General features: G+C 36.9%; 2 protein-coding genes across 2 annotated transcripts; both read left to right on the forward strand.

Annotated features, from left to right (window-relative positions):
• Positions 1-334: 334 nt before the first annotated feature.
• On the forward strand, positions 335-2,897 carry LOC111402213. The gene is made up of 2 exons (XM_023030375.1): positions 335-834; positions 1,245-2,897. The coding sequence occupies exons 1-2, from the start codon at positions 450-452 to the stop codon at positions 2,519-2,521; spliced, it is 1,662 nt and encodes a 553-aa protein (XP_022886143.1). The 5' UTR covers positions 335-449; the 3' UTR covers positions 2,522-2,897.
• An 887-nt stretch (positions 2,898-3,784) lies between these two features.
• Positions 3,785-13,110, forward strand: LOC111402214. Its single transcript, XM_023030376.1, has 2 exons — positions 3,785-3,873; positions 10,707-13,110. Exon 2 carries the CDS (start codon positions 10,762-10,764, stop codon positions 12,865-12,867), a length of 2,106 nt encoding a protein of 701 aa, XP_022886144.1. The 5' UTR covers positions 3,785-3,873; positions 10,707-10,761; the 3' UTR covers positions 12,868-13,110.
• Positions 13,111-16,714: the final 3,604 nt, after the last annotated feature.

The following is a 16,714-nucleotide window of genomic DNA, read 5'->3' on the forward strand; positions in this document are numbered from 1 at the left end:
TACACAAATATCCTGTTGTTTCCTAGATAATTGGGTTTAAATATCCATGGATTCGTTATTTGCTCACTGTCTTGTATTGTGCCAAGATTTATGCTACAGAAAAATTTGACAGAATTCTTATAGAAGAACACTTGACAGATTTTTATTGGCTTTAGGCACAACAAACACGGAAAATGCACGCGCTATATCTTTTTCTTGTGCTAATTAGCCTTTGATCTTGGTTCTTAGTCAAATAGATATCGTCCAGTCAAGTAGGCTGTCAATCAGCCTAAGAGCAATTCAACCACTAGATATTTTCAAATTTTCCATAAATGTGGGCTCTAAAAGCACCACAAATTATTCTGCTTTGTGAATCATATCAGCTACACATATCAAATAACTCAAAGAAAAGAGCTCTGAGATACCAACCAACGAGTAGGGGAAAAGAAATTGCTCAGAAAGGTTTATAAATGGGTTCATCTGACTGCCTGGGACTTCTCTCTCTGGATGAATGCAAAATTTCTTGTGACGCAGATTATGAGGTATGGGAAGAAAAGAAACTTGATTCAACGATGCCGTGGATTGGCATGTATATTGCAGCAGCTTCTGTAGTCTGCTCACTTGCAATGGCAGCTGATGCCTTCTGTGGATTCAGAAACAAAAGGCTCTGGTTCCCGTGTAAGTACTTCTCTCTGAATGCAACTTCGTTGACCCTATTAGCTGTCACATTGAAGTTGCCAGTGGATATTACTGCTACTGCTTTGGGCACTTACGATAAGATAGCTTGGATCAGTAGCCCCATATTGATGTCAACATCTATGGGAAATTTCATGACAGCTTTGGGATCCATCAATGGTAATGAGATCTTACTTAACATGACTGCTTTAGGCATCCTGATAATTACAGTTATTGTCAATATTTGTATCCGTATTATCCAAATGCGTGATTTTGATGTTATCGAGATATTGGGAGAAGCAATTGCAGCAACTATTTTTATGTTTCTTTCACTTGTTATCTTCGTATCTTTGTCTTTAACGGTTCCAACCACCAGAATATATCTAGAATCAAAGTACAATGAAATGCACAAAATAGTTTTGGATAAAGAAAAAGTGAGTGGAGGAAATTTACGGTCGATAATCTGAGACTAGTAGTGAAGAAGTATTGGGTGATGGCAGTAACTGGTAATCCCCAGTTTGTGATGGCACGTTGTGTTTTTAGCGCTACTTCAGGTGTGATGTGTCTGTTGATTGCTCTCACTTTGGCAGGAGCTCATATAAGGATGCCAATAGTGTACAAAGGATTTAGAAGGATTGATTCTGTCTATGATTGGTCCATCGATTGGATTATTGTAACACAGTCTATTGGAGTGGCAGTGGGTACTATTGCCCCTGCACTCAGATGGTTCACTGCTGCCAGCTTCAAGAGTTCAGAATTAGGGAGCAAAAGCTTCAAAGACGAATTCAAAATCGAGACTTATTGGATTCAGAGGCTTGTCGACTGGAGAGAAAGATCGTTGCCTATACACGTTCCACACCACAAGTGCAGAAAACTTTTTCAAGATGCAAAATGGCTAATTCTCAATTTCTGTATTGGTGTTCAGATTCTAATTGTTTTGGTGAGCAAACTTTTTCTTCTTATTTCTGCTTCATTCCTCCACCACATCAATAGGTTGAAGATATTCATTAATGATGCTGTTAAAATCAAGAGAAGATCAGAATCTGGCGAGGGCACCCAGCCGGATCTTACTCAGTACGTTCTGCTTCTTGAAGGAGAGGCAAAAGTCCCTAAAAAGATCTTGAAGAACATTTGCAATGAAGTGGACAAGCTGATGCAGAAATCTATAAGAAAGCATCCAAAGAACCTAATTGAACTTCTAAATAAATCTACCAACTTCAATGGGGTTAGAGAATTTGACAGTGATGAAATTCCAAGATTAAATTCCATGGCCGAGCCTCCTAATTGCTGGTCTCTAACTGTTGTGACTCTTACAAGCATTGCAATTTCACTTCCTAACATCCCAAATGACCGTGCTAATCAGTTAGTTAGGTGCGTCGGTGAAGGCTTATTGTTGCTAAAACTTATAGAGAAAAGCCTGGATAGAAATGGAGCTTTGGTAAACATCAGAAATGCAGCCAATGTTGTATGGGTCAAAGTTGAATTATATCGCAAGTGGCTAGATAAGGATCTCCATAAATCAAGTCTCCAAGGCAGAACCTCCGAGGAAACACTTGAAGAGCTCTCCAATGAATCTAAAAGGACTGTAATGGAGTTCCACAGAGACGTGAATGATTTCCTCATGGAAAATCCTCTAAATTGGCCAGTTAAGATCATAGCTGCTAATTCAATGTACCGAACCAGTCAAACTATTTTGATGTCCCTTGGCAATTACCGAACAAATGATCCGGGACTGTTTGACCATTTATCCCTCATGATTGCAGATATACTGGCAGCTTCCCTTACCAATTTACCACATGTTATAACTACAAAATGCCACAATAATTCTTTGAAGGAAGGGGAAAAGAGTATTCGTCAAGGAAACTGAAGAAATTCTTGAAATTCTTCAGCAGCGTGAGATGCCAAACTTGGATCCCAATAAAGCAGCTTATATTGAAGAGTGGCGCAATTTAATGCATCAAGATAGAGAAAATCTACTGGCCTAGTTCAAGCATTGTAAATGCAACTCAACAATCCATTGGAGAACATGTGGCTATTGAACTGCAGGGCTGAGTGCGAGAACACAAGCAAGTAGGAAAAATAGTTACTTCATTGCTGCAATACTTAGGTCATGTCCAAATGCACGATTTCTCCCCTCCTTCCCTTCTATGATTAGCAATGTTTATGCAATTATCTCGTTATATTGTTGTGATATTATACTTGCAATGTTCCTAAATCTATGAATTATCATCCGTTTGGGATTTTCTTCGAGGAATGAGTTTTTCACTTTTTCTCAATACATTTGACTGATGATATGAATTTTCTCTTGTTAGAATAAGCTTGGGATAGTGCGATATATAACCTAAGAGACTCTAATTGTGATGTCTTGGAACTTATTTTCCAAGTGTTAATTATTTAACTTAGGGTCTGCTTGGGATTTTCAATTGCTAGTTATGGATGATTTTTAAAAAAATGGTTTTTGATCGTTTAAGAGATGATCGATTTTGAGTGATTTTTGTAGCAGTTTTTAGAATAGTTTAATCAATTTTTAAGAGTTTATTATCCATCGATTCTAAAAGTTTTTTTTTAATAAAATTACATATATGCCCCTTATTGAAATTTTCAACTTATAATTTTTTGTTTGAATTTTTTTATTCATAAGTGATATTTTACTTATAATTAGTATATTTTTAGTTTTTTCTGTCTATAAGTAAATTTCACAATTATAAGTTAATTTTGTACTTTAAAATAATTTCTATAAATAAGTGAACTTTTTACTTGTAAATAACATTTTTATGTTATGTAAGTAATTGTTTGTCTCACTAGTGGTAATAGTATATACTTTATGAACAAATTTTGTTACAAACAAGAATTTTATTTTATAAGTAATATTTTACTTGAAAATAAACTTTATAAAAGATAAAATTAGAAGATAATTTAATAAATGGTCAAAATCTACCGATTTGATAGGTTGTCAGGAAAGATTAAAATTACACACCCAAATTCGATACCCAAAAAAACTAACAAGCACTAGTTTTCTCAATTTCTAATAAATTGTCCCAGTGCCACAATTAAAGGCACATACAAAAAATAAAATTTTGACTTTTCAGGGGACTAGGATGTTTTACTTATAAAGGCACTGTGTAGAACACGTAAACCTGCCTTAAGCGATATCGTTTACTACAGCAAGCACGTGACTCATCATCAGGAACAGAAATAATTTTTGCCTCAGTTCGCGCAGTTAAGTGAATTGATGAATCACTAATTATGTTAATTTTCTACACTTCCATTGCTTGTATGAGTAAAATATTTATAGTTGTTGTGGGCACGTTTAATCTTAATTTACGAGGAAAGACTCTTCCAAGTTTTGCATCCCTTGTGAAAAACTCTCTATCAGGCCTTCGATTTTCCCACTTTTTATTATGCTCGTTGAAGTTAAAACTAAATGATAGTATGTTGTGAATTACGTTGGAACTGTTTTTTGTGGAACTTTTTTGGAAACTAATACTTTATAATCTCTTTAATTCTGCTAATATTTTTAATTAATTTATGTATTTTTAAAAAATATATTATTCAAATATATTTGGTAAACTAAGGTGTTTATTGTTTATCATATTCTTCAGATAATCTTAGTTATAATTAATGAAATTTCATGGTTTTACTTAAAGTATTGAATTCTTAAAAAAATAGAAAATTTAAACGGGATGGGGCCCGGCCCCCGTTACCCATTCCCGCCCCAGGGCAAAATTCCCCACCCCAATTACTCGATTAAGCGAGTAATCCCACTTTGTTCGGGGTGAGGTCCCTCGAGTATCGGTTATGACGGATTTTTTTGCATCCTAAAATTGGGTCTGCTTACAAGCAATTTGTGGCTTTGCTTAGAATAAAAAAATGATGGTTTCAAGAAATGCAGAGGTTACCGTTTTGAAGGGTGATATTGGGTCTGCTTCACTAGGTTTTAGCAAGATTGCACATTTTTAAAGTTTTATCAGTATAAAAGCCATATGTGGCGGTTAAATTATCTTAATTGGGGTTCTGCTACTTTTTTTGAAAATTTTGGGCCTAGATAATTATTTTTCTTCTTTTCTTTTTCTTTTATTTAAAGAGGAGAGGATAATTCATCATTTCACAAGGTTTTATTTAAAAAATGGAAGAAAATATTATATTTCACAAAGAAAATGTAATATTCCGCAAAATTTGGCCATCAAGGAAGTTTTGCATCAAAATAAAAGGATAGGAGGTATTCTAGAATACATACAAATGTTAGCTTTAAGATATAAGGCTTTCCTATTAGAACGGTTTGTTCAAAAGGATTCCCTACCTTTCATCAAATATTCTATTTTTCCTAGATGATTGGGTTCAAATATTCATGGATTCGCTATTTGCTTACTAGCTTATTGTTGAAAAATATGGAGCCTAAATGTTAGGCTTCACAATTTCAATGGTGGCAGACACATTTCCTCAAAAGCATGGCAGCAAATGTTGAAAAAGAATGTGAATGGGAAAGTTGAAAACCATTTTTTGGAAGAAATTTCTTGCCATGCATTTATGGGAGCCAATTTTGTTGAAAATAGATGGATATGCATTTAATGAGGAAGGTGAAATTTTTCCTATAAATTGGAGCCAAAGTAGGAGGAAAGTATTGTGCCAAAACGTGAGCAAAAGAGAAGTGCAAGAAAATCGTGTAGAGTGAAAACACGAGAGATAGTGAGCAAGCACAAAGTCAGAAGCAGTTAGGCTTTCGTTTGTGCAGGAAATTAACGAGAGAAAATTGAGAGATTATCTTTGCATAGGCAAATAAAATATAGAGAGTGTATTTGTTGTATTCCTTTTATTCTCTTGTTGATACAGTAAAAGAATTGGTGTGGGTTTGTGGACGTAGGCACGATTGCCGAACCACGTAAATTCTTGTGTCACTTGCACTTATTATTTTTTTGCTACATTTATTTCTTCTCAGTTCAAATTATTTTGCGTCCCACTGATCCTGGTGGAATTAGTAGAGGTCTAATTTCCTAACAACTGGTATCAGAGCTCCAGAATTTAAGTGGGAGGAATGGCAACAGACGAGAAGATATCCAAAATGGATAAGTTTGATGGTACAAACTTTGGATTTTGGAAGATGCAAATGGAGGACTATTTGTACCAAAAGGACCTGTATAAACCACTTCACGTAAAGCCGGAGGACATGACCGACGACGAGTGGGAATTACTTGATCGAAAGGCTCTTGGCGCAATAAGACTGACATTATCAAAGTCAGTCGCTTTCAACATAAAAAATGAGAAGACGACGGCATCTCTCATGGCGGCCCTGTCTAGCATGTATGAACAACCATCTGCAGCAAACAAAGTCCATTTAATCAAAAAACTATTTACTATGAAAATGGTGGAAGGCGAAAGATTTGGAGAACATCTAAATGTGGTCAATGAAGTGACGGACCAGTTAAATACAGTCGAAATCACGTTCAGTGATGAGGTTCGAGCTTTGTTGATTCTCGGGTAGCTACCTGAGAGTTGGAATGGCAAAGTTACAGCAATTAGTAGCTTTGCCGGAAAGTCCAAATTGAAATTTGAAGATGTCGTGAGTATGATCCTGACTGAGGAAATACGAAGACAGTCAGAAGGCGTTTCCACTTCTGGAGCTGCTTTGAACGTGGAGAGCAGAGGAAGAAGTTCAAACAGAAGTAAAGGGCATTACAGGAGCAAGTCAAGATTTGGTCGATCAAAATCCAGAAATCCAAAGAATTTCAACAAATCAAAAGTTGTTGAATGTTGGAATTGTGGCAAGACCGGACACTACAAAAATCAGTGTCAAGTTTCCAAGAAAGAAAATGAAAACAAGATCGAGGCCAATGTTGTAGCAGAGGAATCAGATGATGCTTTGATATGCTCTTTGGAAAGCAAAACAGAATACTGGGTAATAGATTCTGGAGCATCTTTTCACGCTACATCAAACAAAGAACTCTTTACGAGTTATGAGCCGGGCAATCTTGGAAAAGTATATCTTGGTGATGATCAACCTTGTGACGTAGTCGGCAAAGGCGAAGTACAGATCAAGCTAAATGGATCTGTATGGAAATTGAAGGATGTTAGGCACATTCCAGACTTGAGGAAGAACCTGATATCTGTGGGACAACTATCAAATGAGGGTTATGTCACAACCTTCAATGGTGATATTTGGAAGGTTTCCAGTGGTGCAATGACCATAGCACGCGGCAAGAAAAGTGGTACTCTTTACATCACAACGAGTGCTTGCGAAATAATTGCAGTTGCTGATTCAAATGAAGATCCGAATCTATGGCACCAGAGACTGGGGCATATGAGTCAGAAAAGACTCAAGTACATGCATGACAAAGGGAAACTACCAGGACTTCAATCTATTGATGCAGACCTATGTGAGAGTTGCATCTTCGGGAAGCAGAAGCGGGTGAGTTTCAACAAGTGTGGCAGAACTCCGAAGCAGGAAAAGCTAGAGTTAGTCCACACGGATGTCTGGGGGCCAGCTGCAGTTCCATCTATTGGCGGAAAGTCTTATTTTGTGACTTTCATCGATGATCACTCCAGAAAAGTATGGGTCTACTTCTTGAGACACAAATCCGAAGTGTTTGAGATGTTCAAGAAGTGGAAAGCTATGGTGGAGAATGAGACAAGTTTGCAAGTAAAGAAATTGAGATCAGATAATGGCGGAGAGTACGAACATGCTGATTTCAAAAAGTTTTGTTACCAAAGTGGTATCAAACTGGAAAGGACATTACCAGGAACACCGCAACAAAATGGTGTGGCCGAACGAATAAGCCAGACGTTGACAGAGAGAGCCAGAAGCATGTGGTTACACGCTGGCTTGCCTAAACAATTTTGGGCTGAAGCTATCAACACAGCAGCATACTTAATCAATCGCGGGCCATCAGTGCCTTTGGAGTACAGGATACCAAAGGAAGTATGGAGCGGAAAAGAAATAAAACTTTCTCATTTGAAAGTTTTTGGTTGTGTCCCATATGTACATATTAGTGATCAAGCTAGGGGTAAACTTGACCCCAAATCACTAAAGTGTACATTCATTGGATATGGTGGAGATGAGTTCGGGTATCGCTTTTGAGATGATAAGAACAAAAAGGTCATCAAAAGTCGGGATGTCATATTCAATGAAAGGGTGATGTACAAGGATAGAGATACAGCACAGTCCAGTGACATACATGATAATCCAACATTTGTTGAGTTGGATGATACTCCAAGTAGTAGTATGTCAAAGCAGACAGATGAAAGTCCTTAGCCAGAGGAAGCTGTTGCGGAGACTTTACCTCCAACTCCTATTCCTAGAAGATCTTCCCGACCACATGTTCCAAACAGAAAGTACATAAATTATTTGTTACTTACTGATGCCGGTGAACCTGAATGCTATGATGAGGCATGTCAGGGAGATGATGCAATTAAGTGGGAGCTTGCAATGAAAGATGAGATAAAGTCTCTTATTTCTAATCAAACGTGGGAACTAGTTGAGTTGCCTGCACAAAAGAAAGCCTACACAATAAATGGGTCTATCGAGTCAAGGAGGAACATGACGGATCAAAGAGATACAAGACGAGATTGGTGGTCAAAGGCTTTCAACAGAAAGAAGGAATTGACTACACAGAGATTTATTCTCCAGTAGTAAAGCTGACAACAATTCGATCAGTCTTAAGTATTGTTGCAGCAAAGGGGTTGCACTTAGAGCAGTTAGATGTGAAAACTGCCTTTCTCTATGGTGACCTAGAGGAAGAGATATATATGCAGCAACCAGAGGGTTTCTCAATCAAAGGAAAAGAGAAGCTTGTGTGCAAATTGAAGAAAAGCTTGTATGGCTTAAAACAAGCTCCGAGACAGTGGTACAAGAAGTTTGACGGATTTATGCAGAAAAATGGCTACTACAAGTGCAATGCTGACTATTGTTGCTATTTTAAGAGGCTGGAGTCCAGCTACATTATTTTGCTACTTTATGTTGACGACATGTTAGTAGCGGGACCAGACATGAACGAAATCCAGAAATTAAAGAAGCAACTGTGAGCAGAATTCGAAATGAAGGACTTGGGTCCAGCTAAACAAATTCTAGGGATGAGAATTTGTAGGGACAAGCAAAAAGGCATTTTGCAGTTATCCCAGGCCAAGTACATTAGTCAAGTTTTGCAGAGGTTCAACATGAACAATGCAAAGGCAGTTAGCACACCATTGGCTAACCACTTCCGTCTATCAAACGACCAGTCTCCAAAAACAGAAGAAGGAAGAAACTTCATGGCTAATATTACATACGCCTCAGCCATTAGAAGTTTAATGTATGCCATGGTCTGTACAAGACCAGACATTGCTCATGCAGTGGGAATTGTGAGCAGATTCATGACAAATCCAGGAAAACAGCATTGGGAAGCAGTGAAGTGGATATTGAGATATCTACAGGGTACTGTTGATAAATGTTTGTCTTTCAAAAGAGGTGAGTTGGCACTACAAGGCTTTGTAGATGCAGATTTTGTTGGCGAGGTTGATCACAGGAAAAGCACCACCGGTTATGTATTCACAGTTGGTACTACTGCAGTGAGTTGGGTTTCACAAAAACAGAAGATTGTTGCTTTATCCACTACAGAAGCAGAGTACGTGGCGGTAACCGAAGCTAGCAAAGAGATGATTTGGTTACAAGGTCTGTTGACAGAATTGGGTCTCAAGCAGGAAAAGAATATTTTACATAGTGATAGTCAGAGTGCTATACATCTGGCAAAGAATGCAGCATTTCATTCGAGAACGAAGCACATAGGACTTCGTTATCACTTCATCAGATCTCTCTTGGAGGATGGAGTATTAACACTGGAAAAGATCCAGGGCAGTAGAAACCCAGCTGACATGTTAACCAAGGCGGTAACTATGGAAAAACTGGAGTTGTGTTCAACTTCAGTTGGCCTTCTAAAATGAAGATGAGGAAGGAGATCCACACCAATTTTACTAAAAAGAAATTGCTCGCAGGATGCCTCAAGGTGAAGCCACATTAGTCTCCAAGTGGGAGATTGTTGAAAAATATGGAGCCTAAATGTTAGGCTTCACAATTTCAATGGTGGCAGACACATTTCCTCAAAAGCATGGCATCAAATGTTGAAAAGGAATGTGAATGGAAAAGTTGAAAACCATTTCTTGGAAGAAATTTCTTGCCATGCATTTATGGGAGCCAGTTTTGTTGAAAATAGATGGATATGCATTTAATGAGGAAGGTGAAATTTTTCCTATAAATTGGAGCCAAAGTAGGAGGAAAGTATTGTGCCAAAACGTGAGCAAAAGAGAAGTGCAAGAAAATCGTGTAGAGTGAAAACACGAGAGATAGTGAGCAAGCACAAAGTCAGAAGCAGTTAGGCTTTCGTTTGTGCAGGAAATTAACGAGAGAAAATTGAGAGATTGTCTTTGCATAGGCAAATAAAATACAGAGAGTGTATTTGTTGTATTCCTTTTATTCTCTTGTTGATACAGTAAAAGAATTGGTGTGGGTTTGTGGACGTAGGCACGATTGTCGAACCACGTAAATTCTTGTGTCACTTGCACTTATTATTTTTTTTGCTACATTTATTTCTTCTCAGTTCAAATTATTTTGCGTCTCACTGATCCTGGCGAAATTAATAGCGGTCTAATTTCCTAACACTTATATTGTGCCAAGAGTTATGCTACAAATATAAAAAAATTTGATAGAATTCTTATAGAAGAGCACTTGACAGATCTTTATTGGCTTTAGGCACAATAAACACGGAAAATGCACGCAGCTATATCATTTTCTTGTGCCAATTACCCCTTGATCTGGGTTCTTAGTCAAGTAGACTTCGTCCAGTCAACAAGGCTGTCAATCAGCCTAAAAGCAACTCAACCAGTAGAATTTTCCAAATCCTCCATAAACCCGGGATGTAAAAGCAACTCAAATTATTCTGCTTTGTGAATCATATCAGCTACACATATCCAATAACTCAAAGAAAAGAGCTCTGAGATACCAACCAACAAGTAGAGGGAAAAGAAATTGCTCAGAAAGGTTTATAAATGGGTTCATCTGATTACCCTTTCTCTCTGGATGGATGCAGAGATTATTGCGACTTTGCTCATGGGGCATGGGAACAAAAGAAACTTGATTCAACGATGCCATGGATTGGCATGTATGTTGCAGCAGCTTCTGTAGTCTGCTCGCTTGCAATGGCTGCTGATGCCTTCTGTGGGTTCAGAAACAAAAGGCTCTGGTTCCCATGTAAGTACTTCTCTCTGAATGCAACTTCGTTGACCCTATTAGCTGTCACATTGAAGTTGCCCGTGGATATTACTGCTACTTTTTTGGGCACTTACGATAAGATAGCTTGGATTAGTAGCCCCATATTGATTTCAACTTCTATGGGAAATTTCATGACAGCTTTGGGATCCATGAACGGTAATGAGATCTTACTTAACATGACTGCTTTAGGCATCCTGATAATTACAGTTATTATCAATATTTGTATCCGTATGATCGAAATGCAGAATCTTGATGGTATGGACATATTGGAAGAAGCAACTGCAGCCACTATTTTTATGTTTCTTTCACTTGTTATCTTCGTGTCTCTGTCTTTAACGGTTCCAACCACCAGAATATATCTAGAATCAAAGTACAATGAAATGCACAAAATAGTTTTGGATAAAGAAAAAGTGGAGTGGAGGAAATTTACAGTCGATAATCTGAGACTAGTAGTGAAGAAGTATTGGGTGATGGCAGTAACTGGTAACCCCCAGTTTGTGATGGCACGTTGTGTTTTCAGCGCTACCTCAGGTGTGATGTCTCTGTTGATTGCTCTCACTTTGTTCGGAGCTCATATAAGGACGCCAATAATGTACAAAGGATTTAGAAGGATTGATTCTGTCTATAAGTGGTCCATCGATTGGATTATTGTAACACAGGCTATTGGAGTGGCAGTGGGTATTATTGCCCCTACATTCAGATGGTTCACTGCTGCCAGCTTCAAGAGTTCAGAATTGGGGAGCAAAAGCTTCAAAGATGAATTCAAAATCGAGACTTATTGGATCCAGGGGCTTGTCGACTGGAGAGGAAGATCGTTGCCTATACACGTTCCGCACCACAAGTGCAGAAAACTTTTTCAAGATGCAAAATGGCTAATTCTCAGTTTCTGTATTGGTGTTCAGATTCTAATTGTTTTGGTGAGCAAACTTTTTCTTCTTATTTCTGCCTCATGCCTACACCACATCAATAGGTTGAAGATATTCATTAATGATGCTGTTAAAATCAAGAGAAGATCAGAATCTGGCGAGGGCACCCAGCCGGATCTTACTCAGTACGTTCTGCTACTTGAAGGAGAGGCAAAAGTCCCTAAAAAGATCTTGAAGAACATTTGCAATGAGGTGGACAAGCTGATGCAGAAATCTATAAGAAAGCATCCAAAGAACGTAATTGAACGTCTAAATAAATCTACCAACTTCAATGGGGTTAGAGAATTTGACAGTAATGAAATTCCAAGATTAAATTCCACGGCCGAGCCTCCTAATTGCTGGTCTCTACCTGTTGTGACTCTTACAAGCATTGCAATTTCACTTCCTAACATCCCAAATGACCGTGCTAATCAGTTAGTGAGGTGCGTTGGTGAAGGCTTATTGTTGCTAAAACTTATAGAGAAAAGCCTGGATAGAAATGGAGCTTTGGTAAACATCAGAAATGCAGCCAATTTTGTATGGGTCGAAGTTGAATTATATCGCAGGTGGCTAGATAAGGATCTCCATAAATCAAGTCTCCAAGGCAGAACCTCCGAGGAAACACTTGAAGAGCTCTCCAATGAATCTAAAAGGACTGTAATGGAGTTCCACAGAGACGTGAATGATTTTCTCATGGAAAATCCTCTAAATTGGCCAGTTAAGATCATAGCTGCTAATTCAATGTACCGGATCAGTCAAACTATTTTGCTGTCCCTTGGCAATTACCAAACAAATGATCCGGGACTGTTTGACCATTTATCCCTCATGATTGCAGATATACCGGCAGCTTCCCTTTCCAATTTACCACATGTTATAACTACAAAATGCCACAATAATTCTTTGAAGGAAAGGGAAAATAGTATTCGTCAAGCTGCTGTCCTTCTTGGTGAAACTGAAGAAATTCTTGAAATTCTTCAGCAGCGTGAGATGCCAAACTTGGATCCCGATAAAGTTGCTTATATTGAAGAGTGGCGCAATTTAATGCATCAAGATAGAGAAAATCTACTGGCCTAGTTCAAGCATTGTAAATGCAACTCAACAATCCAATGGAGAACATGTGGCTATTGAACTGCAGGGCTGAGTGCGAGAACACAAGCAAGTAGGAAAAATAGTTACTTCATTGCTGCAATGCTTAGGTTATGTCCTTCCCTTCCATGATTAGCAATGTTTATGCAATTATCTCATTTTATTATTGTGATGTTATACTTGCAATGTTCCTAAATTTATGAATTATCATCCGTTTGGGATTTTCTTCGAGGAATGAGTTTTTCACTTTTTCTCAGTACATTTGACCGATGATATGAATTTTCCCTTCTTGTTAGAATAAGCTTGGATATCGCACTATATAACCTAAGAGACTCTAATTGTGATGTCTTGGAACTTATTTTTCAAGTGTTAACTATTTAACTAAGGATCTGCTTGAGATTTTCGATTACTAGTTATGGACGGTTTAAAAAAATTGGTTTTTGATCGTTTAAGAGATAATCGATTTTAAGTGATTTTTGTAGTAATTTTTAGAACAGTTTAATCCATTCTTAAGAGTTTGTTATCCACCGATTCTAAATTTTTTAAAATAAAATTACATATATGCCCCTTATTGAAATTTTCAATTTATAATTTTTTGTATGAATTTTTTTACTCGTAAGTGACATTCTACTTCTAATTTTTACATATAAGTTTATATTTGACAAAAAAAATTATATATTTACTTATAGTTAGTATATTTTTAGTTTTTTCTATCTATAAGTAAATTTCACGGTTATAAGTTAATTTTGTATTTTAAAATAATTTCTATAAATAAGTGAACCTTTTACTTGTAAATAACATTTTTATCTAACTACAATAAAACGAGGGAATGGAATGACACAGTTCACAAGCCACAATCAGAAGCCGGAAGACTTTGGCTAGCTCATAAGCCAGTTTTTAGCCTAAAGCATGAAGGGAATTTTTGAGCGGCTCAGTACTACCATCCTTTCTTTTGGTTTCTATAGTAGGGAGAAAGAAAATCGAGGGTTTCCTTCCCCAGCCGTCGGTGTCTCTCTGCCCCATCCGCAAAATTCGATTTTTCCACCGGCCGGCGCGTCACCGGCACATGTACATGGCCCCATAAGAACTTATTTCTCCACTCTCTGCTGGTTATTTGTAAATATATTCTTCAAATGTGTGTTTTGACGCCGAGTAGGATAGTGATTATCCTATTGACTTGTTGTAGCAAATGATTCGCAAGAAAAGAACGACAGAAAATGCTCAAAAAAATCAGAGAAAATACTCTGAATTCAACTCAATTTTATTAATAATGCAACATGATGAAAACTAACCCACAAGCCGGGTTAAATAGCTGCGAAATACGAAATTATGGGAAAATTACCAAAAATGGCAAAATCCCAAAATTATACCAAAATAAAATATTAAGTAAAAGAAGTAAGTTGTCAAAAATTTGACTCAATTCGAGTTTTCTAGCATATGGAAAAAAGGAAACGAAATATTACTATAAATAGTAAAAAAAACTTAAAATTGAATTTTGGAAAGGAAAACAGTGGATTTTGGGCTCGAAATTGATGTCTACTGAACATAGCTGGGTGGCCACGACGTGCGCGCCGAAAAGAGTTTTCTGAATTGGGGTCATAATAGTGATTCCGATAACCGTAGCCAAAGTTATGACCAAATTACCAAAGACGCGTCAAATTCCCTCAATTAAGGAAATAATGGTGATTTACTTTCCGTCTTTATGATCCGCCATCTTATGATATCTCAGCGCCATCATCGTGCTATCTGACAAATCAGCATCACTCGACTCGGATCCTCTTGCATCACGTTTTTTCACGGTGAATATATAACAAAGAACTTACAATGCAATCTTGGAAGATCTTAGCGCCCTTAGCGACGGCTTGAAGGAGAACTGAGTCACCATAGTTCTTGACGGTGCGTGTCAGGTTGTTCTCATTTCCCACCTCCACTGCCTTATTCACGGCTCAAGCAGCCACAACATTTCTTTGCTTCGTAAATTATTACTACTAATAATTCTTCCTTCTGATTTTGAAACACAGTCAAATAAAAATCTACTTTGTACATATAATAGGGTGTTTCCGGAAAGAATTTTGCATTCAATTGCTGGGACCAATTTCTTGGGATTTTTCAATGGCTTCTGAAAAGATTTAGTGAAAGTACGATTTCATTGTAGTTGGCAATTGCTATTCTTAAAGGGGAACTTGAACTGCTGTTTTCACTTTGAAAAAGAAGTACTTTTTGTGTTTTGAAATACAATAATACTGCCATTAGACACGGTTAGTGCAAAATTTGTTCTTGGGAGTGTCGATTGATATGCAAAAGACAATATACTGTTTGGGAGAACCTGAAAATATACTTAACACTGATGATGCTTATAGGAATATGATGTCCTTCATATTTTTCTGTCTTGATTATGTGCCAAAAGTGCTGCTTTTATATATTGTTGTTAATGGGAATGATTTTTCCCACAAATTGTACTGAATTTGAAGCTTAGCCAGAAAAGAAAACGTGTTCCCAAAATTTGTGCTCAATTCTTCATAGATTTTTAGAACTATTTCAAATCTGGAAAGAATGAGGAAAAAGCGAAGCCTTTGGTGAATATTAGAAAGAGAAATGAAAAAGGATGCTTATCTTTTTTAGAAGATGAAAAGTTCCCATATGAAAACCTACTGCGTTCCAAGCGGCTCTCTTATTTCGACTTAATTCAAAGTGGCTTAGCCGACCACAACATACTCCCTGGCAACTCTATTAATCCGGCTCAATTCAAAGTGGCTTAGACCACAAATTTTGGAGAATTTGCATTTTCATTTCTCTCTCTCTCTCAAAAATAGAATAATATTAGAGGAGCATGTTTACTTAGAAAGTGTTTTTAACAAATGAAGAAAGTGGGAATTTTCTTTATACACGTCAGATAAATTTTGTGTATAGAAATTAATCAACTTCAAGTATGTGTGATTGTATAATTATGGATGGTGGATCTCATTATCTATTTTATTTGACCAAAATATATATGTACAAACCTATTTTCCAGTAAATGAAGGCGTGTGTAAAAGCTATTAATTCAAAAAAATACTTTGGATGCTATTGTTTTTATTCATGAATTATGAGGTGAAACTTTGTGTTCCTTCGAGATTTCTTTCTTTCTTTCTTGATGTATGTTGATTTTGAGCAACTAAAGTGAGCATCTAAGATATTTTTTTGATGATTATATATAAGTGAATTTGAAGCTTATTCGAATACAACTGAACACTAAACATCTCTTCAACCCACAAAGAACCAGGGAAAGAGAACTTACATCACAAAATGCTTATGTACACTCGTGTCTAATGTAGCAGCTGTGTGGCCAAGCCCTTTGGCTTTTGTATTAGGCAGAGCATCATCATAGATAATTCTGCTTGTTCGATTGTTATCTCTATCCCATTTACAAGATCATAGAATTGTCCCAAAAAAAAAAAAAGGAAAAAATATAAGTGTTAAGTGCGACTTCACTTCATGTCAACTCCTAACAAAGAAAATAAAAAACAAGAAGAAACATAATCACACTTCGTACTTCATGGCATAAAGCTAAATGATAAATTTCAAATAGATGAAATACAATAACAGCTGAAGATAAAAAGTAAAATAATTAATTCATCAATTTGTTTAATCTTATTTTATGGGATTTGTTTTTGATGAAAATTTTATTGGGTTGACCATGCTTTTCTTTCCAATCATGCTATATAGCCACAGTGAGGAAAAATAATTTAATATACCAATTAAATTATTTAACGTGTTTGTTTATTCGTTTCTATGTATGTCAAAATGTCTTTGAACTTTTTCTATGATATTGATCCTTTTTTATTTATATCGAATA

Source organism: Olea europaea, chromosome 10, assembly GCF_002742605.1.
Source record: "Olea europaea var. sylvestris chromosome 10, O_europaea_v1, whole genome shotgun sequence".
NCBI classification, from domain to species: domain Eukaryota; kingdom Viridiplantae; phylum Streptophyta; class Magnoliopsida; order Lamiales; family Oleaceae; genus Olea; species Olea europaea.